Genomic DNA, 27,042 nt, shown 5'->3' with positions numbered 1-27,042 from the left:
CTGTTCTATTTAAAATTACATCTCAATGTAATCACAGATATGTAAATAACATTTAAAGATGTACTGAAGAAGAAAGGCAAGTGGTAAGAAATAGAAGAGAAAAGGAGACACAAGCTCTAATTTTAACTTGGGCTGGGAGTCAAGCAGCTGGAGGCTGAGGTGGACAGTAACTTGTCCTGACCTTGGCAGTGAGAAGCCGGGGAGATTTTAACTCACCAGGCCTCAAAGAACTGAAGGGAATGCTTGTGATAGATGGGAGGCGGGAGTGATTAAATGACAAAAGAAATGATGGTGCAAAGCAAAAGGGACAAGTAAAGAAATAAAAGATGGGTCAAGAGGAGCTGTAAATGGCAACCGCAAAACCATTACCTGCACCTGCTGTCTGGAAAAAGTAGGGAGCAGTGGTTACGAGCTTCTGTTGAGGTTCATTGGAACGCTGTAGGAGGCTGAGGTCACAGTGGGATGGAGCATTAAAATGGCAGGTGACCGAAAGCTCAGGGTCATGTTTGCGGACTGAATGGAGGTGTTCAGCAAAGCAATCACCCAATCTGCATTTGGTCTCTGCAGTGTAGAGGAGATGGCATTTTGAACAGCAAATACAGTATATTAAATTGAAAAGTACAAGTAAATTACATTTTCACTGGAAGGAATGTTTAGGACCCTGGATGGTGGGAAGGGAGGAGGTGAAAGGGGAGATGTTGCATCTCTTGTCTTTGATGACCATTAATAACCATATTTTTAGAATTTAATTGTTATTACATTTTCATTAAATTGACTTGCATTTTAAGAACATTTCAAAATCTTTTTCATTTCCCAAGTTTCGGTATTTCTGACTTTCCAATTTTTGAAAGCGTTCTGCTAACAGAACAATATATTCTTTTTTACCTATTTATTCCAAAAATTAAATTAAGCATCTGTCTCTTGATTCCAAGTAACTTGTGTTGATCCTATAATGGGCTACCTTTGTGGAAGCAGTCCCAGCAGAGTCCAATTGGCAGGTGGCAACATCTCATTGTGCTTTGATCTGAGAATCACATTCTAGGCATTACAATGAATGATCAGCATGTGTACTTCAACACTTGGGCAGAGCTCTGCTCCTGCCCAATAAAATTGGAATCGTTTGAGAGCTCAAAACATTTTGTAGAAACTCTCCTTGTGCTTACATAAAGTAGAGGTTCAGAACTACTTCAGCATTCTTTAAATATGACCTGGCACTATAATTATTCTCCATTTCATGCTAAGTTTAAGCCCCACAAGACCATCTCCCCAAGAGGGTCTCTTGCTGCTCTGGAATCCGATCACTGTCACTTTTACATCACTGGAGTAGAAATTATTTTACAGCAATACAAAGGTAGCAGTATAACTCCTCCCTTCAATAACTGTCATGATTCAGCATGGAGAATTAGCTTAGTTGTGCTACTATACAATCACAAAGGCTGCAGTAGGCAGACACGCCAGTTTTGTACCATTTCATCGAGTCATGAAATACATAAGATGCATCATTAATGTGCATTTATAATCAATTTGGAGTGTATCTCCTTTATATTTAATTTGGGGGATATAGTGACTTTCAACACTTGCACAGGATTAGGAAGCTTTTCAAAAACGCAAATATGCAGCATTTGACCCAAGTCGTCTAATCCCATTAATGAAAGAAAAAAGAAAAGAAAGACTTGTATTTATATAGCACCTTTCACGATCTCCGGATGTCCCAAAGCACTTTACAATCAATTAAGTACTTTTGAAGTGTAGTCACTGTTGTAATATAGGAAAGACGGTGGCCAATTTGTGCACAGCAAGCTCCCACAAACAGCAATGAAACACAGGCCATCTGTTTTAGGTGTTGGTTGAAAAGGGTAAAAAAAGGGATAAGTTCCTACGAGACGAATTTAAGGAGCTAGGAGTTAAATTAAAAAGTAGGACCTCAAAAGTAGTAATCTCGAGATTGCTACCAGTGCCATGTGCTAGTCAGAGTAGGAATCGCAGGATAGCACAGATGAATACGTGGCTTGAGCAGTGGTGCAGCAGGGAGGGATTCAAATTCGTGGGGCATTGGAACAGGTTCTGGGGGAGGTGGGACCAGTACAAACCGGACCGTCTGCACTTGGGCAGGAACGGAACCAATGTCCTAGGGGGGGAGTATTTGCTAGTGCTGTTGGTGAGGAGTTAAACTAATATGGCAGGGGGATGGGAACCAATACAGGGAGACAGAGGGAAACAAAAAGGAGACTAAAACAAAAGACAGAAAAGAGATGAGTAAAAGTGGAGGGCACAGAAACCAAAGGCAAGAAACAAAAAGGGCCACTGAATATAAAAGGGCTGCAGGAGGGGTCAAAACTAAAAATCATGGTTTAAAAACTAGGATGAAAACACTCCACCTAAATGCACGCAGCATTAGAAATAAAGTAAATGAGTTGACGGCACAAATCATTACAAATGGGTATGATTTGGTGGCCATTACAGAAACATGGTTGCAAGATGGCCAAGACCGGGAATTAAACATACAGGGGTATCTGACGATTCAGAAAGATAGGCAAGAAGGGAAAGGAGGTGGGGTAGCTCTGTTAATAAAAGATGATATCAGGGCAGTTGTGAGGGATGATATTGGCTCCAATGAACAAAATGTTGAATCATTGTGGGTGGAGATTGGAGATAGTAAGGGGAAAAAAGTCACTGGTCGGCGTAGTTTATAGGCCCCCAAATAATGACTTCATGGTGGGGCGGGCAATAATCAAGGGAATAATGGAGGCATGTGAAAAAGGAACGGCGGTAGTTATGGGGGATTTTAACCTACATATCGATTGGTCAAATCAAATCGCAGGGGGTAGCCTGGAGGAGGAATTCATAGAATGCATACGGGATTGTTTCTTAGAACAGTATGTAACAGAGCCTACAAGGGAGCAAGCCATTTTGGATCTGGTCCTGTGTAACGAGACAGGAAAAATAAATGATCTCCTTGTAAAAGATCCTCTCGGAATGAGTGATCACAATATGGTTGAATTTGTAATACAGATTGAGGATGAGGAAGTTGTGTCAGAAACGAGCATACTATGCTTAAACAAAGGGGACTACAGTGGGATGAGGGCAGAGTTGGCTAAAGTAGACTGGAAACAAGGACTAAACGGTGGCACAATTGAGGAACAGTGGAGGACTTTTAAGGAGCTTTTTCATAATGCGCAACAAAAATATATTCCAGTAAAAAAGAAGAGATAACCAGCCATGGATAACCAAGGAAACAAAGAAAAGTATCAAATCAAAGACCAATGAGTATAAGGTGGCCAAGGTTAGTGGGAAACTAGAGGATTGGGAAAATTTTAAGCAACAGCAAAGAATGACTAAAAAAGCAATAAAGAAAGGGAAGATAGATTACGAAGGTAAACTTGCGCAAAACATAAAAACAGATAGTAAAAGCTTTTACAGATATATAAAACGGAAAAGAGTGACTAAAGTAAATGTTGGTCCCTTAGAAGATGAAAAGGGGGATTTAATAATGGGAAATGTGGAAATGGCTGAGACCTTAAACAATTATTTTGCTTCCGTCTTCACAGTGGAAGACACAAAAACCATGCCAAAAATTGCTAGTCATAGGAACGTGGGAAGGGAGGACCTTGAGATGATCACTATCACTAGGGAGGTAGTGCTGGACAGACTAATGGGACTGAAGGTAGACAAGTCCCCTGGTCCTGATGAAATGCATCCCAGGGTATTAAAAGAGATGGCGGAAGTTATAGCAGATGCATTTGTTATAATCTACCAAAATTCTCTGGACTCTGGGGAGGTACCAGCGGATTGGAGAGCAGCTAATGTAACGCCTCTGTTTAAAAAAGGGGGCAGACAAAAGGCAGGTAACTATAGGCCGGTTAGTTTAACATCTGTAGTGGGGAAAATGCTTGAAACTATCATTAAGGAAGAAATAGCGGGACATCTGGATAGGAATAGTGCAATCAAGCAGACGCAGCATGGATTCATGAAAGGGAAATCATGTTTAACTAACTTACTGGAATTCTTTGAGGATATAACGAGCATGGTGGATAGAGGTGTACCGATGGATGTGGTGTATTTAGATTTCCAAAAGGCATTCGATAAGGTGCCACACAAAAGGTTACTGCAGAAGATAAAGGTACGCGGAGTCAGAGGAAATGTATTAGCATGGATAGAGAATTGGCTGGCGAACAGAAAGCAGAGAGTCGGGATAAATGGGTCCTTTTCCGGTTGGAAATCAGTGGTTAGTGGTGTGCCACAGGGATCGGTACTGGGACCACAACTGTTTACAATATACATAGATGACCTGGAAGAGGGGACAGAGTGTAGTGCAACAAAATTTGCAGATGACACTAAGATTAGTGGGAAAGCGGGTTGTGTAGAGGACTCAGAGAGGCTGCAAGGAGATTTGGATAGGTTAAGCGAATGGGCTAAGGTTTAGCAGATGGAATACAATGTCGGAAAGTGTGAGGTCATTACAACATGCTGTGGTGCAGAGGGACCTGGGGGTCCTTGTGCATGAATCCCAACAGGTTAGTTTGCAGGTGCAGCAGGTAATCAGGAAGGCAAATGGAATGTTGGCCTTCATTGCGAAAGGGATGGAGTACAAAAGCAGGGAGGTGTTGCTGTAACTGTATAAGGTATTGGTAAGGCCGCACCTGGAGTACTGCGTGCAGTTTTGGTCACCTTACTTAAGGAAGGATATACTAGCTTTGGAAGGGGTACAGAGACGATTCACTAGGCTGATTCGAGAAATGAGGGGGTTACCTTATGATGATAGATTGAGTAGACTGGGTCTTTACTCGTTGGAATTCAGAAGGATGAGGGGTGATCTTATAGAAACATTTAAAATCATGAAAGGGATAGACAAGATAGAGGCAGAGAGGTTGTTTCCATTGGTGGGGAAGACTAGAACTAGGGGGCACAGCCTCAAAATATGGAGGAGCCAATTTAAAACCGAGTTGAGAGAGAATTTCTTCTCCCAGAGGGTTGTGAATCTGTGGAATTCTCTGCCCAAGGAAGCAGTTGAGGCTGGCTCATTGAATGTTTTCAAGTCAAAGATAGATAGATTTTTAAGCAATAAGGGAATTAAGGGTTACGGGGAGAGGGCGGGTAAGTGGAGCTGAGTCCACGACCAGATCAGCCATGATCTTATTGAATGGCGGAGCAGGCACGAGGGGCTAGATGGCCTACTCCTGTTCCTAATTCTTATGTTCTTATGTTCTTGAGGAATAAATATTGGTCAGGACACTGGGAGAAGACTCTTGCCCTTCTTATAGTGCCGTGGGATCTTTTATATCCACTTGAGATGGCAGACGAGGTCTGGCATTGTTGTATCAAAGTATTATGTTTTCCTATTCTGGCTGCAATGCCATGTCTCTTTCATTATCACCCCTAAGCCTGAATGATGTGTAGCCATAATTGTTAAACAGCTTAACTTTTTCGACTATAAGTATTTATGAAAAGTACAATAGCCATCCTCCCCACTGAAGCAGACTACTATTCATGACACAGTATTTATAATTTATGATCTTTTCATTAAGAAACCCGACTAGTGAGTCACACTTCACTGCAATATTTTTTTAATATGGTTCACAAAAGTAGTGTCAGAGAAAGGCCCCGCTGAAAGTATTGCTGCAAATGTTAGATGTCGCTGGAACAGTTCTAATATTGCTGGATGTGTATAATACCTTTTTTGTACTTTTTCTACCGTATATTTTTCCCAAATCCCTCTCCTGATCTCCTGAAGACAGTGACCCATGTTTTTCTAGGCAGCAGCAGTTCCCCTGTATTCTTTGAATGGATCTAGACAGTGAGTGCTAATCTGTGGGACATCCAATTTGCAGCAGGAGTTATAGGATAGTGATGAAAAGTGGGATCCTGAACAAATTAACTTTTACCCTCTTCCACCTCAGGACCCTATTGTAACACTGCTAATCAGCGAACTCGATGCAGACTAACGATCAAACGTTGTACCTTCCTATATAACTCCATATGGTATCTTTACATCTATTGATGATTAAACTTATTTTTACCAATTCTGTTATTTCCCCGCATTTATTGCATGTAATTGTGTAGTGTATTAATAAAATCTGGCAAACTGTTCTACCATTTATAATCCAAAATTCTAATTTATCTGCAATTGTTAATTGTGTGGAAAATTAGTTGGTTTTGAAACGGATTTTAGATGGTTATACAATCAAGGATCTTCAAATGACAACAATTATAAAGTATGAGTAGCTTTTACCTGAACTCTGATTTTATTGAGGCCGTGAACTGTATTCCAAGTCAGCTGTGACATACAATTAGTTTTTATGTTGGAACACTTCAATTTAAATCCATATTAATGAAGCCTTCTGTTTAGTAATGACTACAGTGACATCATGAGACTTTGACCATAAGATATCCTTTATGATAGCACCAGATGAGGTGTGGTAAATTTATGGTGGAATACATCATTCTGCCATGTGTATGGCTGACATAGTCATTCATCATCATCATCATAGGCAGTCCCTCAAAATCAAGGAAGACTTGCTTCCGCTCAAAGTGAGTTCTCAGTTGGCTGTACAGACAAATGCGGGAATTAGTGGGCCCAAGTTTCGGGCCGCACCTAGAACGGCGCAGCCCCGACCTGGACGCCCGTTTTTCGCGCCACAAAGTGCGCCTGAAAAAAACTTCCAGATTCTCCGGCTCCCTGCAGGTCCTCTGGCCCTCGGCGCGGCGCAGCACAAGCTGTAGGGGGTGGAGCCAGGTCCCTGCGCTGAAAACAGTGCCGGGACCTCTGCACTTGCGCGCTACAGTGGGCGCGCAAGTGCAGTAGCTCCAGGCGCCCGAAACTGTGTGGGAGGGGCCCGAAGCACGCAGCCCCTAGCCCTGGCCGAATGACCTCACTGGGGCTGCGTGCTTAAGGCTCCTCCCACGCCCAGCTCCTGCTTCCTCCGGACCCGACTTGACTCCCGCTTCCCCCCCCCCACCGGACCCGACCGATCTCCTCCGCCCCGACCTCTGATCCGGACCCCGGACCCGACGCTACCTACCTGTCAATCCGGTAAGTCTAAGCTCGAAGTCTTGGGCCCGGCCCGTTCAGCCTCCCTCTCCTTTCTTTCTTTCTTTCTCTCTCCCTTCACTCTCCCTCTCTCTCTTCCCCCCCCTTCTCTTCCCCCCTCCCCTCCCTCCCTCCCTTCTCTCACCCCCCGCTCCTCCCTCCCTCCCTTCTCTCGCCCCCCCTCCTCCCTCCCTCCCTTCTCTCACCCCCCCTCCCTCCCTCCCTTCTCACACCCCCCCTCCTCCCTCCCTCCCTTCTCTTCCCCCCCCCCTCTCCTCCCTCCCTTCTCACCCCCCCTCCCTTCTCACCCCCCCTCCCTTCTCACCCCCCCTCCCTTCTCACCCCCCCCTCCCTTCTCACCCCCCCCTCCCTTCTCACCCCCCCCTCCCTTCTCACCCCCCCCTCCCTTCTCACCCCCCCCTCCCTTCTCACCCCCCCCTCCCCTCCCTCCCTTGTCACCCCCCTCCCCACCCACCACTCTTCCCCACTCCCCTCCACCCCTCGCTGTCAGAAACACAGACACTGACAGAGAGTGAGCGACACAGATAGAGATAGAGACACTGTCAGAGACACACTGGGAGGGGGGGGGGGGGTCAATCCCAGCACGCTGTTGGAGGGCTCCCGGTGCTGCAGTCGGTAAGTAGAAAATGTTTTATTTATTGATTTTTTTAAAAAAAATTATTTCTTATTAACTTTTTTTGATTGGTTTATTGCTTGATTTATTGATGTTTTTATCATTTATTATTGATGATGGCTCTTTATTTGTCAAACTGAAGTGTTTAATGTTTGTAAACTTCTCTTTAAACCCCCTCCCCCCATTCCCTACGCCTGATTTGTAACCTACGCCTGATTTTCTAAAGTGTAGACAAGGTTTTTTCGAGAGTACAAAAATCTTCACTTACTCCATTCTAAGTTAGTTTGGAGTAAGTTTTCACTGCCGAAATTTTGAAAACAGGCGTAAGTAGCCGGACACGCCCCCTTTTGGAAAAAAAAAATTCTGTTCCAAAGTGAAACTGTTCTAACTGACTAGAACTGGAGCAAACTAAATGTCGAGAATTTGAATTTCTAAGATACTCTGTTCTACACCAGTTGCTCCAAAAAATCAGGAGCAACTGAGGCCGAAACTTGGGCCCACAGTCTCTGTCACAGGTGGGGCAGACAATGGTTGAAGGAAAGGGTGGGTGGGGAGCCTGGTTTGCCGCACACTCCTTCCGCTGTCTGCGCTTGATTTCTGCATGCTCTCGGCGACAAGTTTCGAGCTGCTCAGCACCCTCCCGGATGCTCTTCCTCCATTTTGGCCAGTCTTGGGATAGGGATTCCCAGGTACCGGTGGGGATATTGAGGGTGTCCTTGAAACATTTCCTCTGCCCATCTGGGGCTCGCTTGCCGTGTAGGAGTTCCGAGTAGAGCGCTTGCTTAGAGGGTCTCGTGTCGGGCATGCAGATGAAGTGGCCTGCCCAACGGAGCTGGTCGAGAGTGGCCAGTGCTTCGATACTGGGGATGTTGGCCTGAGTGAGAACACCGACGTTGGTGCATCTGTCCTGCCAATGAATTTGCAGGATCTTGCGGAGGCAGCGTTGGTGGTACTTCTCCAGCGCTTTGAGGCTGTATATGGTCCACGTCTCTGAGCCATATAGGAGGGTGGGTATCACTACTGCCCTGCAGACCATAAGCTTGGTGCCAGATTTGAGGTCCTGGTCTTCAAACACATGCTCCCTCAGGCGACCGAAGGCTGCGCTGGCACACTGGAGGCGGTGTTGGACCTCGTCATCGATGTCTGCCCTTGTTTGATAGTAGGCTCCCGAGGTATGGAAAATGGTCCACGTTGTCTAAGGTCGCGTCATGGATTTTGATGACTGGGTGGCAGTGTTCTGTGGCAGGGTCAGGTTGGTGGAGGACCTTTGTCTTATGGATGTTTAGTGTAAGGCCCATGCTTTCGTACAACTCGGTGAAGGTGTTGACGATGATTTGGAGTTCGGCCTCTGAGTGTGTGCAGACACGAGTGTCGTCCATGTACTGTAGTTTGATGACCGAGGATGGGACGACCTTGGATCTAGCCTGGGCCTAAGCTGACCTAGTCATTCAAAAGCAGCACAGTCACCAGTGAGTTTTTAAAAAAATTTCCTCAAAACAATAAATTATGTCAGTGCATTATATTTATTTTTTTACATAAGAACATAAGAATTAGGAACAGGAGTAGGCCATCTAGCCCCTCGAGCCTGCTCCGACATTCAACAAGATCATGGTTGATCTGGCCGTGGACTCAGCTCCACTTACCCGCCCGCTCCCCATAACCCTTAATTCCCTTCTTGATTAAAAATGTATCTATCTGTGACTTGAATACATTCAATGAGCTAGCCTCAACTGCTTCCTTGGGCAGAGAATTCCACAGATTCACAACCCTCTGGGAGAAGAAATTCCTTCCCAACTCGGTTTTAATTTGGCTCCCCCGTATTTTGAGGCTGTGCCCCCTAGTTCTAGTCTCCCCGACCAGTGGAAACAACCTCTCTGCCTCTACCTTGTCTATCCCTTTCATGATTTTAAATGTTTCTATAAGATCACCCCTCATCCTTCTGAACTCCAACGAGTAAAGACCCAGTCTACTCAATCTATCATCATAAGGTAACCCCCTCATCACCGGAATCAGCATAGTGAATCGTTTCTGTACCCCCTCCAAAGCTAGTATATCCTTCCTTAAGTAAGGTGACCAAAACTGCACGCAGTACTCCAGGTGCGGCCTCACCAATACCCTATACAGTTGCAGAAGGACCTCCCTGCTTTTGTACTCCATCCCTCTCGCAATGAAGGCCAACATTCCATTTGCCTTCCTGATTACCTGTTGCACCTGCAAACTAACTTTTTGGGATTCATGCACAAGGACCCCCTCTGCACCGCAGCATGTTGTAATTTCTCCCCATTCAAATAATATTCCCTTTTACTGTGTTTTTTTTTCCCAAGGTGGATGACCTCACACTTTCCGACATTGTATTCCATCTGCCAAACCTTAGCCCATTCGCTTAACCTATCTAAATCTCTTTGCAGCCGCTCTGTGTCCTCTACACAACCCGCTTTCCCACTAATCTTTGTGTCATCTGCAAATTTTGTTACACTGCACTCTGTCCCCTCTTCCAGGTCATCTGTGTATATTGTAAACAATTGTGGTCCCAGCACCGATCCCTGTGGCACACCACTAACCACTGATTTCGAACCCGAAAAGGACCCATTTATCCCGACTCTCTGCTTTCTGCTAGCCAGCCAATTCTCTATCCATGCTAATACATTTCCACTGACTCCGCATACCTTTATCTTCTACAGTAACCTTTTGTGTGGCACCTTATCGAATGCCTTTTGAAAATCTAAATACACCACATCCATCGGTACACCTCTATCCACCAGAACTTAAAGAAGGGTAACTTTGAAGGTATGAGGCGTGAATTGGCTAGGATAGATTGCCGAATGATACTTAAGGGGTTGAATGTGGATGGGCAATGGCAGACATTTAGAGACCGCATGGATGAACTACAACAATTGTACATTCCTGTCTGGCGTAAAAATAAAAAAGGGAAGGTGGCTCAACCGTGGCTATCAAGGGAAATCAGGGATAGTATTAAAGCCAAGGAAGTGGCATATAAATTGGCCAGAAATAGCAGCGAACCCATGGACTGGGAGAAATTTAGAACTCAGCAGAGTAGGGCAAAGGGTTTGATTAGGGCAGGAAAAATAGAGTACGAGAAGAAGCTTGCAGGGAACATTAAGACGGATTGCAAAAGTTTCTATAGATATGTAAAGAGAAAAAGGTTAGTAAAGACAAACGTAGGTCCCCTGCAGTCAGAATCAGGGGAAGTAAAAACGGGGAACAAAGAAATGGCAGACCAATTGAACAAGTACTTTGGTTCGGTATTCACTAAGGAGGACACAAACAACCTTCCGGGTATAAAAGGAGTCAAAGGGTCTAGTAAGGAGGAGGAACTGAGGAAAATCCTTATTAGTCGGGAAATTGTGTTGGGAAAATTGATGGGATTGAAGGCCGATAAATCCCCAGGGCCTGATGGACTGCATCCCAGAGTACTTAAGGAGGTGGCCTTGGAAATAGTGAATGCATTGACAGTCATTTTCCAACATTCCATAGACTCTGGATCAGTTCCTATCGAGTGGAGGGTAGCCAATGTAACCCCACTTTTTAAAAAAGGAGGGAGAGAGAAAACAGGGAATTATAGACCGGTCAACCTGACCTCAGTCGTGGGTAAAATGATGGAATCAATTATTAAGGATGTCATAGCAGTGCATTTGGAAAGAGGGGACATGATAGGTCCAAGTCAGCATGGATTTGTGAAAGGGAAATCATGCTTGACAAATCTTCTGGAATTTTTTGAGGATGTTTCCAGTAGAGTGGACAAGGGAGAACCAGTTGATGTGGTATATTTGGACATGCAGAAGGCTTTCGACAAGGTCCCACACAAGAGATTAATGTGCAAAGTTAAAGCACATGGGATTGGGGGTAGTGTGCTGACATGGATTGAGAACTGGTTGTCAGACAGGAAGCAAAGAGTAGGAGTAAATGGGTACTTTTCAGAATGGCAGGCAGTGACTAGTGGGGTACCGCAAGGTTCTGTGCTGGGGCCCCAGCTGTTTACATTGTTCATTAATGATTTAGACGAGGGGATTAAATGTAGTATCTCCAAATTTGCGGATGACACTAAGTTGGGTGGCAGTATGAGCTGCGAGGAGGATGCTATGAGGCTGCAGAGTGACTTGGATAGGTTAGGTGAGTGGCAGAATGCATGGCAGATGAAGTATAATGTGGATAAATGTGAGGTTATTCACTTTGGTGGTAAAAACAGAGAGACAGACTATTATCTGAATGGTGACAGATTAGGAAAAGGGGAGGTGCAACGAGACCTGGGTGTCATGGTACATCAGTCATTGAAGGTTGGCATGCAGGTACAGCAGGTGGTTAAGAAAGCAAATGGCATGTTGGCCTTCATAGCGAGGGGATTTGAGTACAGGGGCAGGGAGGTGTTGCTTCAGTTGTATAGGGCCATGGTGAGGCTACACCTGGAGTATTGTGCACAGTTTTGGTCTCCTAACTTGAGGAAGGACATTCTTGCTATTGAGGGAGTGCAGCGAAGGTTCACCAAACTGATTCCCGGGATGGCGGGACTGACCTATCAAGAAAGACTGGATCAACTGGGCTTGTATTCACTGGAGTTCAGAAGAATGAGAGGGGATCTCATAGAAACGTTTAAAATTCTGATGGGTTCAGACAGGTTAGATGCAGAAAGAATGTTCCCAATGTTGGGGATGTCCAGAACCAAGGGTCACAGTCTATGGATAAGGGGTAAGCCATTTAGGACCGAGATGAGGAGGAACTTCTTCACCCAAAGAGTGGTGAACCTGTGGAATTCTCTACCACAGAAAGTAGTTGAGGCCAATTCACTAAATATATTCAAAAAGGAGTTGGATGAAGTCCTTACTACTAGGGGGATCAAGGGGTATGGCGAGAAAGCAGGAATGGGGTACTGAAGTTGCATGTTCAGCCATGAACTCATTGAATGGCGGTGCAGGCTAGAATGGCCGAGTCCTGCACCTATTTTCTATGTTTCTATGCTCGTTATATCCTCAAAGAATTCCAGTAAATTAGTTAAACATGATTCCCCTTCATGAATCCATGCTGCGTCTGCTTGATTGCACTATTCCTATCTCGATGTCCCGCTATTTCTTCCTTAATGATAGTTTCAAGCATTTTCCCCACTACAGATGTTAAACTAACCGGCCTATAGTTACCTGCCTTTTGTCTGTCCCCTTTTTTATACAGAGGCGTTACATTAGCTGCTTTCCAATCCGTTGGTACCTCCCCAGAGTCCAGAGAATTTTGGTAGATTATAACGAATGCATCTGCTATAACTTCCGCCATCTCTTTTAATACCCTGGGATGCATTTCATCAGGACCAGGGGACTTGTCTACCTTGAGTCCCATTAGCCTGTCCAGCACTACCCCCCCTTGTGATAGTGATTGTCTCAAGGTCCTCCCTTCCCACATTCCTGTGACCAGCAATTTCTGGCATGGTTTCTGTGTCTTCCACTGTGAAGACGGAAGCAAAATAATTGTTTACGGTCTCAGCCATTTCCACATTTCCCATTATTAAATCCCCCTTCTCATCATCTAAGGGACCAACATTTACTTGAGTTACTCTTTTCCGTTTTACATATCTGTAAAAGCTTTTACTATCCGTTTTTATGTTTTGCGCAAGTTTACCTTCGTAATCTATCTTTCTTTATTGCTTTCTTAGTCATTCTTTGCTGTCGTTTAAAATTTTCCCAATCTTCTAGTTTCCCACTAACCTTGGCCACCTTATACGCAATGGTTTTTAATTTGATACTCTCCTTTATTTCCTTGGTTATCCACGGCTGGTTATTCCTTCTCTTACCGCCCTTTTTCACTGGAATATATTTTTGTTGAGCACTATGAAAGAGCTCCTTAAAAGTCCTCCACTGTTCCTCAGTTATGCCACCGTTTAGTCTGTGTTTCCAGTCTACTTTAGCCAACTCTGCCCTCATTCCACTGTAGTCCCCTTTGTTTAAGCATCGTACGCTCGTTTGAGACACTACTTCCTCACCCTCAATCTGTATTATAAATTCAACCATACTGTGATCACTCATTCTGAGAGGATCTTTTACTAGGAGATCGTTTATTATTCCTGTCTTATTACACAGGACCAGATCTAAGATGGCTTGCTCCCTTGTAGGTTCTGTAACATACTGTTCTAAGAAACAATCCCATATGCATTCTATGAATTCCTCCTCCAGGCTACCCCGTGCGATTTGATTTGACCAATCGATATGTAGGTTAAAATCGCCCATGATTACTGCCGTTCCTTTTTCACATGCCTCCATTATTCCCTTGATTATTGCCCGCCCCACTGTGAAGTTATTATTTGGGGGCCTATAAACTACGCCCATCAGTGACTTTTTCCCTTTACTATCTCTAATCTCCACCCACAATGATTCAATATTTTGTTCATTAGAGCCAATATCGTCTCTCACAACTGACCTGATATCATCCTTTATTATCAGTGCTACCCCACCTCCTTTCCCTTCTTGTCTATCTTTCCGAATCGTCAGATATCCCTGTATGTTTAATTCCCAGTCTTGGCCCCCCTGCAACCACGTTTCTGTAATGGCCACAAAATCATACCCATTTGTAATGATTTGTGCCGTCAACTCATTTACTGTATTTCGAATGCTGCGTGCGTTTAGGTAGAGTGTTTTAATACTAGTTTTTAAACCATGATTTTTAGTTTTGACCCCTCCCGCAGCCCCTTTACATTCAGTGGCCCTTTTTTTATTTTTTGCCTTGGGTTTCTCTGCCCTCCACTTTTACTCATCTCCTTTCTGTCTTTTGCTTTTGTTTCCCTCTGTCTCCCTGCATTGGGTCCCATCCCCCTGCCATATTAGTTTATGTCCTCCCCAACAGCACTAGCAAACACTCCCCCTAGGACATTGGTTCCGGTCCTGCCTAGATGCAGACCGTCCGGTTTGTACTGGTCTCACCTCCCCCAGAACCGGTTCCATTGCCCCAGGAATTTGAATCCCTACCTGCTGCACCACAGCTCAAGTCACGTATTCATCTGAGCTATCCTGCGATTCCGACTCTGACTAGCACGTGGCACTGGTAGCAATCCTGAGATTACTACTTTTGAGGTCCAACTTTTAATTTAGCTCCTAGCTCCTTAAATTCGTCTCTTAGGACCTCATCCCTTTTTTTTACCTATATCGTTGGTACCAATGTGCACCACGACAACTGGCTGTTCACCCTCCCTTTTCAGAATGTCCTGCACCCGCTCCGAGACATCCTTGACCCTTGCACCAGGGAGGCAACATACCATCCTGAAGTCTCGGTTGCGGCTGCAGAAACGTCTATCTATTCCCCTTACAATCGAATCCCCTATCACTATCGCTCTCCCACTCTTTTTCCTGCCCTCCTGTGCAGCAGAGCCAGCCACGGTGCCATGAACTTGGCTGCTGCTGCCCTCCCCTGATGAGTCATCCCCCTCAACAGTACTCAAAGCGCATTATCTGTTTTGCAGGGGGATGACTGCAGGGGACTCTTGCACTACCTTCCTTGCACTGCTCTTCCTGCTGGTCTTCCATTCCCTAGCTGGCTGTGGACCCTTCACCTGCGGTAATACCAACTCACGAAACGTGCTATTCACGTCATTCTCAGCATCGTGGATGCTCCAAAGTGAATCCACCCTCGGCTCCAATTCCGCAACGCGGTCTGTCAGGAGCTGGAGGCGGATACACTTCCCGCACATGTCGTCGTCAGGGACACCGGAAGTGTCCCTAAGTTCCCACATGGTACAGGAGGAGCAAAACACGTGACTGAGCTCTCCTGCCATGACTTAACCCTTAGATACACTTAAATTGGCAACAACAATGCTAAAGTTTACTCACTGTTATAGAAGAGAAAAAAGAAAAACTACTCACCAATCACCAGCAATCACTTACCCTCTTGGCTGTGACGTCACCTTTCTGTTTCTTTCTACTTCTTTTTAAATCCTCCTCTCCCATAAGCTATTCAGCATGGATGGTGACCTCTCGTACCTCTTCTCCCATCACGGCCCAGCACCTGTTTTATCATATCTGAAGCACCTTGGGATGTTTCATTACATTTATTGCAAGTTAATATTGTTTACATTTCTTATGATGACAGGCGTGTCCCTTTGGAGTATGGTCGATACATGACTATCCTGAAGCCAAGTTTTTAAAGTTCTCTAATAAATCCTCTAATCTCAAAGTAAGCACAATTTCCCCCTTCCCACCCCTCCCTTCCCTTTTTTTTGTATAATGCTTCTAAAGAGTTTTGAAACTTTAAAAGAATAATCCTGATTAACGCTTTTTCATTTGAATATTTGAGGGAAAAACATTCCTGAGTATTGTAGCAATATCCTACCTTCCAGAGACCGCCTATGATGATGATGACTTGCTGGCAAAAGTTACTTCCTTGGAGATGGATTCTTGATCAGTGTTCCCATCAAAACACTATTTTTGAAGCTGCCCACTGAGGGATGGCAATTCTTCGCTTCATCTCTAGTCCTAGAATTATCCCTGCTCCTCCACTGAAACCAACAAAATATTTCGATAAGATGTTTTGCACAGTTATTTACTATTGTGACTATTGTGCATTATTCTAGAGTAGTTCTTAAAGAAAATAAGTTGGCAGCCTTTTAATTTGATTTAACTGTGAGACATGTTTTAAAATCGGCAGCTGTTAAAATGTAAATAATTTTTAATATTAGAATAATCCAATTTGTAAATGGGGAGGTGGGAAAGAGAACCAAAGCTTCACTATATAAATACAGCTAAGCTGTGTGGTACCTGCATGGTGGTCTGCAGAGTCAAAAGGTTGCCCAAATTGAGAGCAGAGTATGGTGCAAAACAAAATTGCCTTTTGAAGACGGGAAAGGCAGCATAATACAAGAAAAGATCTGAGGAAACGTTTAGTGAATGGCGAACAGCTAGGTGGGGAAAATCGAACCAAACACCAAAAGTCGAATGAGAGACCATGTAGGTGGGGAGTTGTATACCAGCTAAAGTAGGATGTTAGTTTACAAATGTTTTTTCTTCCCTTCCCCCAGGACAGATGAATGTTAGTAATTTAGAAACAGTTGGGGCTTTCAACTGTGGGGGATAAAAAGGAGATGAAAAAAATTAAGTGTAACTTTTTATATTGAGTCGGTTATTTTTTAGAAGTTTAAAAGTTAGCAACTTTCAGCATGTCAGGAATGTTGATGGCAGTAGTTTGAAGCCTGATTTTGCAAGGGAATAGAATTTTTAAAGGTGTTTTGGAAAAAAAAGTTTAATGAGAAACAGCTGTTATGGCTCACGATATCCAACTTTAAGAAAAAAATCATTATTGATGTTCTGCCAAAAGGAAAGCAAATTTTTTGTGATAAATTTATTTTTCTCTTGGGGATTCCTAATGTGCACCAGAAAAATAAAACTTTTCACTGACATCACCATAGTTCAGCTGCAGCCTTCAGAGAAAACAGCACAGCATTTCTGGAATGGTTGATGGAGAGGGCTGGCCAATTTTGGCAGTAGGTTATGACAGTCAGACTGAAAAATGTGCCATTTAAGATTGTGGAAAAACAAATAGACGGAGATAAAAAGAAAGACTACGAGTGCTAGAAATCTGAAATAAAGTCTCATCAGAAATCCATACCAAACCACCCTCCATTCCAATATAAGCTTGATAGCAGCACAATTACAGTGTTGTTCCAGAAGAAGCAGACATTCGGGGCCCAAGTTTCGGCCTCAGTTGCTCCTGATTGTTTGGAGCAACTGGTTTAGAATGAAATATCTTAGAAATTCAAATTTTCGGCATTTAGTTTGCTCCAGTTCTAGTCAGTTAGAACAGTTTCACTTTGGAACAGAATTTTTTTTTCAAAAGGGGGCGTGTCCGGCCACTTACGCCTGTTTTCAAAGTTTCGGCAGTGAAAACTTACACCAAACTAACTTAGAATGGAGTAAGTGAAGATTTTTGTACGCTCGAAAAAACCTTGTCTACACTTTAGAAAATCAGGCGTAGGTTACAAATCAGGCGTAGGGAATGGGGGGGGGAGGTTTAAAGGGAAGTTTACAAACATTAAACACTTCAGTTTTACAAATAAAGAGCCATCATCAATAATAAATGATAAAAACATCAATAAATCAACCAATAAAATCAAAAAAAAATTAATAAGTAATTTTTTAAAAAATCAATAAATAAAACATTTTCTACTTACCGACTGCAGCACCGGGAGCCCTCCAACAACGTGCTGGGATGCCCCCAGCCCCCCAGTGTCTCTCTGTCTGTCTGTCTGTCTGTCTGTCTGTGTGTGTCTCTCACTCTCTGTCTGTCAGTGTCTGTGTTTCTGACAGCGAGAGGGGGAGGATGGGGAGGAGGGGTGGAGGGGAGGGGTGCGGGGGGTGTAGTGGGGGAGAGGGGTGAGAAGAGAGAGGGGTGAGAAGGGAGGGAGGGGGGCAGTGAGAAGGGAGGGAGGGGTGGTGGGAAAGGAGGAGGGGGGAGAGAAGGGAGGGAGGGGGGGGGAGAAGGGAGGGAGGCGGGGGGAGAAGAAGGGAGGGAGGAGGGGGGGGAGGGGAGAGAGAGAGAGAGAGAGAGAGAGAGAGAGAGAGAGAGAGAGAGAGAGAGAGAGAGAGAGAGAGAGAGAGAGAGAGAGAGAGAGAGAGAGAGAGAGAGAGAGAGAGAGAGAGAGAGAGAGAAAGGAGAGGGAGGCTGAATGGGCCGGGCCCAAGACTTCGAGCTTAGACTTACCGGATTGACAGGTAGGTAGCGTCGGGTCCGGGGTCCAGGGGGCGGAGGTCGGTCAGGGAGGGGGGGAAGGTCGGGGGCAGGGGGAAGCGGAGGTCGGATCGGGGGGTGGGGGCGGTCCGGTGGGGGGGGTGGGAGCGGGAGTCAAGTCGGGTCCGGGAGCGGGAGTCTAGTTGGGTCGGGAGGAAGCAGGAGCTGGGCGTGAGAGGAGCCTTATTCACGCAGCCCCAGTGTGGCCATTCGGCCAGGGCTAGGGGCTGCGTGCTTCGGGCCCCTCCCACACAGTTTTGAGCGCCTGGAGCTACTGCACATTCGCGCCCACTGTACCGCGCATGTGCAGAGGTCCCGGCACTATTTTCAGCGCAGGGACCTGGCTCCGCCCCCTGCAGCTCGTGCTGCGCTGCGCCGAGGGCCAGAGGACCTGCAGGGAGCGGAGAATCTGGGAAAAAATTGTACGCGCACTTTGTGGAGCGAAAAACGGGCGTCCAGGTCGGGGCTGCGCCGTTCTAGGCGCGGCCCGAAACTTGGGCCCTATATATCTGAGGTAATTAAGTTAGGATCTTGCAACCTTGCAAGTTAAGTACCTGAACCTATTGAGAGCAATCTGCTGAAGGGTTGTAATATTGTGTCCTGTATTTGCAAGTGTCTTCCGAGGCAGTCCCTCTGAGTTGGGGATGACTTGCCTCCACACTAAAAATGAGTTCTCAGGTGACTGAAGAGTCCAATGGAGCAGACGGTGGTTGGAGGAACAGGTGGGTGGGGGGGCCTGGTTGCTGCGTGCTCCTTCCGCTGTCGACGCTTGGCTTCAGCTTGCTTTCGGCAAAGAGACTCGAGATGTTCAGCGCCTTCCTGATGCTTTTCCTCCACTTTGGATGGTCTTGGGCCAGGGATTCACAGGTGTCGATGGGGATGTTGCACTTTTTGAATGAGGCTTTGAGGGTGTCCTCTGCCCACCTGGGGCTCGCTTGCCGTATCGGAGCTCTGAGTAGAGCGCTTACTTTGGGAGTCTCATATCAGGCATGCGAAAGGTGTGGCCCATCGAGCGGGGTCAATGCTTCGATGCTGGGGATGTTGACCTGAGCAAGAACACTGATGTTGCTGCACCTATCCTGCCAGTGGATTTGCAGGATCTTGCAGAGGCAATGTTGGTGGTACTTCTCCAGTGTTTTGAGGTGCCTGTTGCACATAGTCCATGTCTCTGAGCCATATAGAAGGGTGGGTTTCACTACTACTCTGTAGATCATGAGCTTGGTGCTGGGTTTGAGGTCTGGATTTGCAAGTGTAATGGACAGCTACCACCTCTTATCTTTGACGGCTACAGTCTTAATCCTCCTCCATGTATTGACATTCTTAGTCTTGCTGCCTTGACCGTAAATAGAACTCTCACATCTCCTTTGTTGCTATAAGCTGTATCCAAAGCATGTGTTTCTCTTTTGTGCAAAGCATTTATTTTTGCATCAACAACTTTTAATTCTTTATATCATGCTCAAGTTAGTCCAGTTCTGGACAGTCTACAAGAAAAAGCTTTCTGTCTGATTAACAGTCCTACCTCGCCATAGACACCAATCTCTCTCTCCATTGCAACCCTTTTCTTTGTGCTCTGTTGGTACTACTATGGTCAGAAACCCTTTGAACTTCCTTATTGCGTTCCTTCTAAATTCCATGGTCCGGAATTTGGGATCAGAAGCGAAGGTGTTCGCTTCAGCCCCGAAGTAAGCTTTGCACACGAATCTTGCGATCTCTGTATCGAGAACTTCAGGTTTTCCGATATTAAATTCAAATCAATGGAGCTTAGTGGGAATCCCATAATGCGAGCTGCTGTGACGTCAGCAAGCTGTTTAAGTAGCTATATCAAAACGCAGAATTCTCAGACAGCAAACAAGGGAGTGAGTAAGCTCTTAAAATTCTACGGGCTAGAAATGGCTCTTCACCCCAATTGGGGGCGGTAACCTTCCATGGCCGGGACCTTGCGCCCAGCCCGGAAGCCCCGCCATTGAGCCGCTCTGCTTCCTTTGAGGGGCGCTCCCGGGGCGGTAGCATGGTGCTGAGTTCAGCGCCACACAGAGTAGACCAGCACTACAACGCCCCTCCCTTTCCATTAAAGGAGAGAGGCATTGCACACTCTTCAAGCCCTTGATGGCCGCCACTGGGCCAACAGAGACACGATCGACCGGGCCAGCAGCCCGGCACCCAAGACAGAATGCCAGGCTGCACGATGGAGGCCAGGTCGATGCGAGAGCCACCATTGTTGGGCCAACTCAAGAGTCAGATGACAAATAAAGATGGCGGTGCGGGGCGCTGAAAGCCTCCCCTTTAAGGGGCACCCCTGCCAGTTTCGTGACCCGAAGCTGGTGTTGACGTCCGCCCTTGCCAGCCCCATGGGACAGTGAGGAAGCGACGCACATGGTATTGACATCAGAGCCCCCCTCCCCCAAACCTCCGGGGCAATTTCTCATGAGGTGGCAGTGCCCCCCTCCCTGGACAAAAATGTCATTACGTCCCATTAACACCCCTAGAGGCGCTAACGGGACTATAAAATGGGGCTCTTTCACCCCCAAACTTTAAAAAAATGTTAGAGAGCAAATCATAGATTGGACTGCACCTTCCTCTTACCTCCCCGCCACCACCCTCAAAAAAAAAAGTCATCAGGTATATATTTCTGCATTCATCTACAAATAGGAAGCTTTTCCTTGCTCCATTATTACCATTAAAAATGTGGTGCTGCATCCCAGATTCCTTGGTACGTTCTCCTTTCTAAACCTTTCCTTAACACAACTTCCAGAACTGTACAGTTGGGACATCTCAAAACAAACTTTTTTTTTGGATGTTCATAGTTCATATTTCTAAGTTACACAGATATACTTGTGCCTATCTATAACTGTACAGCTTCACTTTTTAGCCTTTTAATATAATTTTACTCATTCATCCATCCACCAAGTGCTTCAGCTCATCGTACAGTTCTCAGAATTGAGAACCGTGTCCCTTTTAAGAGCTTCTGTAATCATCTATTCACAAATACTATACAGCTTGGAACCTTGCTCCGTTATTATTGCCTCCCTAATCCTGTTGTTTCTCTTTATCAGAAAGTGTTCTGCAGTTCCTCTTCTTCAGAACTGGTTGTAATTGCAGCCCACTTACTTTCAGCAGAAAATTCTTAGCAAGCATCTCTGGGTGTTTTATGAATGGTCTTTGGAAAAATATGGCATTTATTTGACAACCTATAATATTTTGGGATAAGTGTTTTTAAGCTGAATTTTGATGCAACAAATAACAGAATTGATATAAATACATAAACAAAAGAGCTATTTACATCACTACAAAATATAACCATTTTAAATGGAAACCTATACAACTGGATGCATGCCAAATGCAAGGAAAAGAAAAGTGGACATTGAGATCGGATGTACAGGAAAACATCCTTCGCATATTGAGAAATCTTGCGTTCCTGCTCACCAAACGGCTGTCGTGTCTGGAATGTGTGCTAATGGCTAAAGGCTTAATAGCTTTAAAATGTTGTGTATCTCTGTCTAGTTCAAAAAAAGATGCCATACTTTTAGAAACTACAAATCAATTCTTGGATAATAGCCATAGGGTAAGCTTTGAAGGTGAAATCCGTGGATATTGAATTACGGCAATGGCACACTTCCGCCAAGCTGCTTCTTCATGGGCACTTATCTTTTAAACCAAATTCTATTTTTCTTATTTACTACAGCAACAACCACCTATATTTATATAGCACTTTTAACATAGTAAAACATCCCCGGGTGCATCACAGGAGGGTAATAAATCAAAATTTGACACTGAGCCACATAAGATATTAGGGCAGAAAAGCAGTAGGTTTTAAGGCAAGTTTCAAGGAGGAAAGAGAGGTAGAGAGGAAGGGATATTTAGGGAGGGAATTCCAGAGCTTAGGCAACTGAAGGCATGGCCTGCCAATTTTTCCATTGAGCTGAAGTTTCTTATGAAAAAAGAAATGGAAAGAACTTGCATTTATATAGTTCCTTATCATATCTCTCAGGTCATCTGAAAGCACTTCACGTCCAATTAATTACATTTGGAAATGGTGTATGTTGGGCTCTGTAGGCAAATGAGGCAGTCATTTTATGCAAACAGCAATGAACTGAATAGCAAGTTAATCTATTTTTGGTGATGCTGTCTGAGGGAAATGTTAGCCAGGATAATGCCCAACAATTTTCAATGTTCTGTGGCTTTGGTTCAGCATCTCACTGTGCACTCGCTCCATAGTGCAAGAAGGAAATTCTTCATACATGCAGTGATCGACGTGGGATAAACGTCCAGATAGAGTAGTATAACCAAAAACCTGAAAACATTTAAGAAACAATTTGATGGTACTGGTGGGAGGGAGGGGTGGGTGTGGGGGCAGTGTTGCAGGGGTAGTGGTGGTGGTGGGATCTTTCTAGATGGATGAATTAAGATTGACCGAATGGCCTTCCTCATCATCCCTTTGAAGTGTTGGACTAGATTACCTGCTCATAAACTCCAGACTCCGATTTAGAGTGCTGCCAAGATGACACCACCTCGTGCATCAATTATTTTGAGGTGCAGCAATTCTTTTGAGCCTTGGTCTTTCAAGGGGGACAGATGTTCTAAGCTAAGTATATATGGAGACAATTTTAGGGAGCAGGGAAGGGAGATTTTGATTTGTAGGTATCTTATTTATGAGTCATCATCATCATTGGCAGTCCCTCGGAATCGAGGAAGACTTGCTTCCACCCTTAACATGAGTTCTTAGGTGACTATACAGTCCAATACGAGAACCACAGTCTCTGTCACAGGTGGGTCAGATAGTCGTTGAGGGAAGGAGTGGGTGGGATGGTTTGCCGCATGCTCTTTCCGCTGCATGTGCTTGATTTCTGCATGCTCTCGGCGACGATACTCGAGGAGCTCAGCACCCTCTCGGATGCACTTCCTCCACTTAGGGCGGTCTTTGGCCACATAATGTGACTGAATGCCTTTAGAAATGGTATAATGTGATGCTGTTTGTCTTCTTGATTGAATTACCTCTTTGTAACAAACTTCAAGTTGTATAAAAAAAGTAACCTAACTTATCTCAGTTTTGTTGTCACATTTACCAAGCAGTTCCTGATTTGAAAAATATTTAGCTTTGCACCACTGGTTTGTGGTTCAATGATGGGCAGAAACAATGGTGTAGATTGAATGAAGCTACTATTGTCAAAATTATGGGGCTAAGCTGGGAATTAAAAAGCACTTTCACCCAGCAAAGTCCGAATACCTTTCTGGAGCAAATGGAGAGATAATATTCAAAGTAATGCTGACATTGAGCTAATTATTTTGTAATTATCCAGGTTGCTGCTTTGAGTTCTAACAGGTGAAAGAAAATAGCAACTATTGTTATGAACCCGACAGTGCAGCCATTTTGCACACAAGATGCCCCAAACAGCAACAACCACAAATCTGTTTTCAGTCTTGTTAGTTGATACAGGAATGTTAGCCAAGACCCCAGGAGAACTCCCTGCCCTTTAAATAGCACCATTGGATCTTTAACATCCACCTGAAGCACCAGAGTAGGCACCATCAGTAATGCAGCAATCCCTTGGGTTGAAGTGTTGGCCTACAATATGTACTCAATTACTGGGGTGGGACTTGAATCTCAGCCGCCTGACTTTGGCAAGAGTGCTGTCAACTGCGCCAAGATGACATTTGGTAATACTACTAATTCTTTCTTTCTCCGTTCTGCTTTTTTAAAAAAAGATTCCATCCTTTAATAGTTCCTAACCAAGAGGGGGTGAGCAACTTGTTCCTAAGCCTTTGCCAATTGCAACTCTGTCGACGGAGACCAAGATCTCGCTGAAAAAGAGCTCACTAGTACACGAGCACATTTTATGCCAAAATGCCACAACAGCCATTCAATTCACTATCAAACACTGAGATCAGTAAGCTGTTTCTTTTCCTTTCAGAATTCAGTGACACGGAGCGCTCCCTTTTCAAATGACTCTCAAGGTCGAAGTGGAGCTCGTTTTCACACCACATATGACAGAAGATATGTGGTCAAAACTATATCCAGTGAAGATGTGGCTGAGATGCATAACATACTGAAGAAATACCATCAGGTAATGCTTAGAAATGAAATGGGTAATGTATGAAAAAGTGAGCATGTCCTCATTTTTATTTAACTGTTAGAACACTGCACCTTCCTTGTACTGATAATCAAGTTAAGTACTTCATAAATGATATATTTCATCACGTTCTTTACTCAGCACCCTGAATAAAGGTCTGACTAGAATGTTATCCTATATTAAAGAGCTCAAAGTATATTTAGTATAATAAATCGTGGGCCAGAAGTTTTTGATGCTGCCTTTTCCTTTGTATATTTTTCCCACCAATGACTGTAAAATGAACCTCAGAGAATGTTATTTGAGCTGTGATGAACTGATGATACTGGCCTCTGTTATCTTACAATTTGCACAATGGCAAAGTTCCCAAAATAAAAGCTGAGATTTTTTTTTGTGTACATTTTGCTACGAGAACATTATTTGCCACAAAAGAGCAACACATAGAAATTATGCTTAAAGTTTTATTTGAGATTGTTATGATAATGTTTTACTGTTGAAAACCCATTTGCGAAGGAATGCTCCTTGTTTTAAAAGAAAACTTGTAAAGTTTTCCAAGGTTTTCAAAGACAGTTTGGTAGATATTTTCAGCTATTGTTTTCTGAGGAGTGTTTAACCTTAGAACTGCATATCTCAAACAACCTATTCATACTGAAGAACCATTTGTCCATCAATGCCTGTTTGAGGCCCCGTTTGCAAAATTGGGCTGCCCTGAACTGTGTTGTAGAAGAATGTACTGTAAACAATACTTAAACTAATGAAATATTGCAAACTAAAAAAAGTACAGATATCTCCAAGAGCTATATATATAAATTTTTAATTAGGTGTTCAGAAATAACTATTTGAAGGAATGTTAATCCATGTATGTTAAATCATTAAAAGATCATTGTACAGGTATTAATATTGTGGTAGTACAACAGTACTTTAATAGTATAATGTAATCTTTTCCTCTCCATTAATACTTGGTTGAAATTCCTACTAATACTATCCTCTGTCTTCATTCAAAAGGCATGAAACCACTTAAACTAGTGGGAAACTTCAATGGAATGTAACGGTTTCCATTTGGGGTGATTTGGTTTGTTATCCAAGACTTATGGTTATAGAAATGACATTGTCAATTTGACTAAGCAATTAAATAACTTGAGGGATTCATTCACCCCCCATACACAACGCCATTTCTACATCAACAAATTGACTAATGCAAATCAAATTAATTTGGGGGTCTTGTATTCTCTGGGAATGCTTCTAATTCTACTGAAATTATAAATCAGTATATAAAATATGTGTTTTGGTGAGTTGTTTAAACTTTTAGGGGGAGAAATTGCGTACTGCCCTAGGTGGGGGCAATAACAGCTGTAAGGCAGGACTTCCTGCGCCAGGCAGCTAAATTGTGCTTACCGCCCCCAAGAGGAAGTGGGGTGCAAAGATGCGCACTCCACTTCCTCTCGGGGACGGGACTGGGATGCTAACCCTCGGGAATTTTCCAGCATTACGCGGCGAGGGCACACTGCAAACTCTGCATTAGGGAGAAGGGGCCACCACTACACCACTGGGGAGGGGTGTCGTGGCAGCAACCTGGCACAGAGGCGGAGTGCCAGGCTGCAACATCGTGGCACTGACCCCGCGATTTGAAGATCAGAAGGCTGCGACCGGTAACTCAGCCACTTAAAAAAAAAAAAAAATGTCAACGCCGCACCTCCCCTTTTTGTCCCCCGAGCGGCCTAAAGCCCGGTATGCAACCCACGATGCTGGCCCGAGCATTGCCCGTGACTGCCTCATGGGGCGCTACCAAATTTTCGCTCCGGGGCGAAAACGGGTCGCTGCGCACGGTGATGACTTCCTCATCGCTGACGCAGCGGCCCGGGGCACTACCGACAGGAGCGGGGTGCTACCGGTTAGCAGCGCCGCTAAACTCCCCTGGAATTTCGCGGGAGCTGGCAGCGGCGCCATGCCCCAGCCGTGAATTCATTTGCACTCAACGGGAAGCGCAAACAACCCAAATTTCTCCCCCTTAATGTTTTGAAGTATACGTTCAAAAATCATTGACCGTTCTGTTGGCGAAACCAAGCCTGTTTAACGCACCATAGATTTCAGTGCGTTAACCTGCTGACTCGCCAGTTATTCAGACCTGTGCAGTGCTGCTTCGTAGAGAAATCTAGCTTTGATGCTGTATAATTTTTCAATATGGATGCATGCTTACTTTATTGCAACATGTTTTCTGATTTGTTTAAACAGTCCTTGATGGTGAGATGAACAATATGTCATCTAGTCTTTCATTGTGAATATTTGTGTTTGTAAAAGGGAGGGATGTTTATGCTGCAGAATGAAAGACTTTCTCATTTCATTCACATCAAATCCTCCTAGGTCAGATATAACACAGCCAGCCGGAGAGTGAGGCTCCTTAATTGTATGTCATGAGGCACTGCCTAGAATACTCGCCTATCTGCTGAAGTCTGAATTTTTCCATTTCACACACCAGGCATTCCTCATTGAAATTGGGAGCCGTTTTATGTTGTCTGCCCATTCCTATAAGGAACTGGGTTCACACTGACCAAATTATTTTAATAGAGAACCCTTACAGCAGAGCGAGGAAATTTTAATCACATCAG

The 27,042-nt window shown here is 44.5% G+C and overlaps 1 protein-coding gene across 1 annotated transcript in view; it reads left to right on the top strand.

The window, feature by feature from the left end:
- pip4k2aa (phosphatidylinositol-5-phosphate 4-kinase, type II, alpha a) overlaps window positions 1–27,042 on the top strand; it is a 248,466-nt gene that overhangs the window by 153,221 nt on the left and 68,203 nt on the right. The window contains exon 4 of the mRNA XM_070881403.1: window positions 24,281–24,433. Coding sequence (XP_070737504.1) covers window positions 24,281–24,433 — 153 coding nt within the window. The remainder of the gene's footprint in view (window positions 1–24,280; window positions 24,434–27,042) is intronic.

The sequence above is a fragment of the Pristiophorus japonicus genome, chromosome 5, assembly GCF_044704955.1.
Source record: "Pristiophorus japonicus isolate sPriJap1 chromosome 5, sPriJap1.hap1, whole genome shotgun sequence".
In the NCBI taxonomy this organism is placed as follows: domain Eukaryota; kingdom Metazoa; phylum Chordata; class Chondrichthyes; family Pristiophoridae; genus Pristiophorus; species Pristiophorus japonicus.
This window is presented reverse-complemented; position numbering and strand designations above follow the sequence as displayed.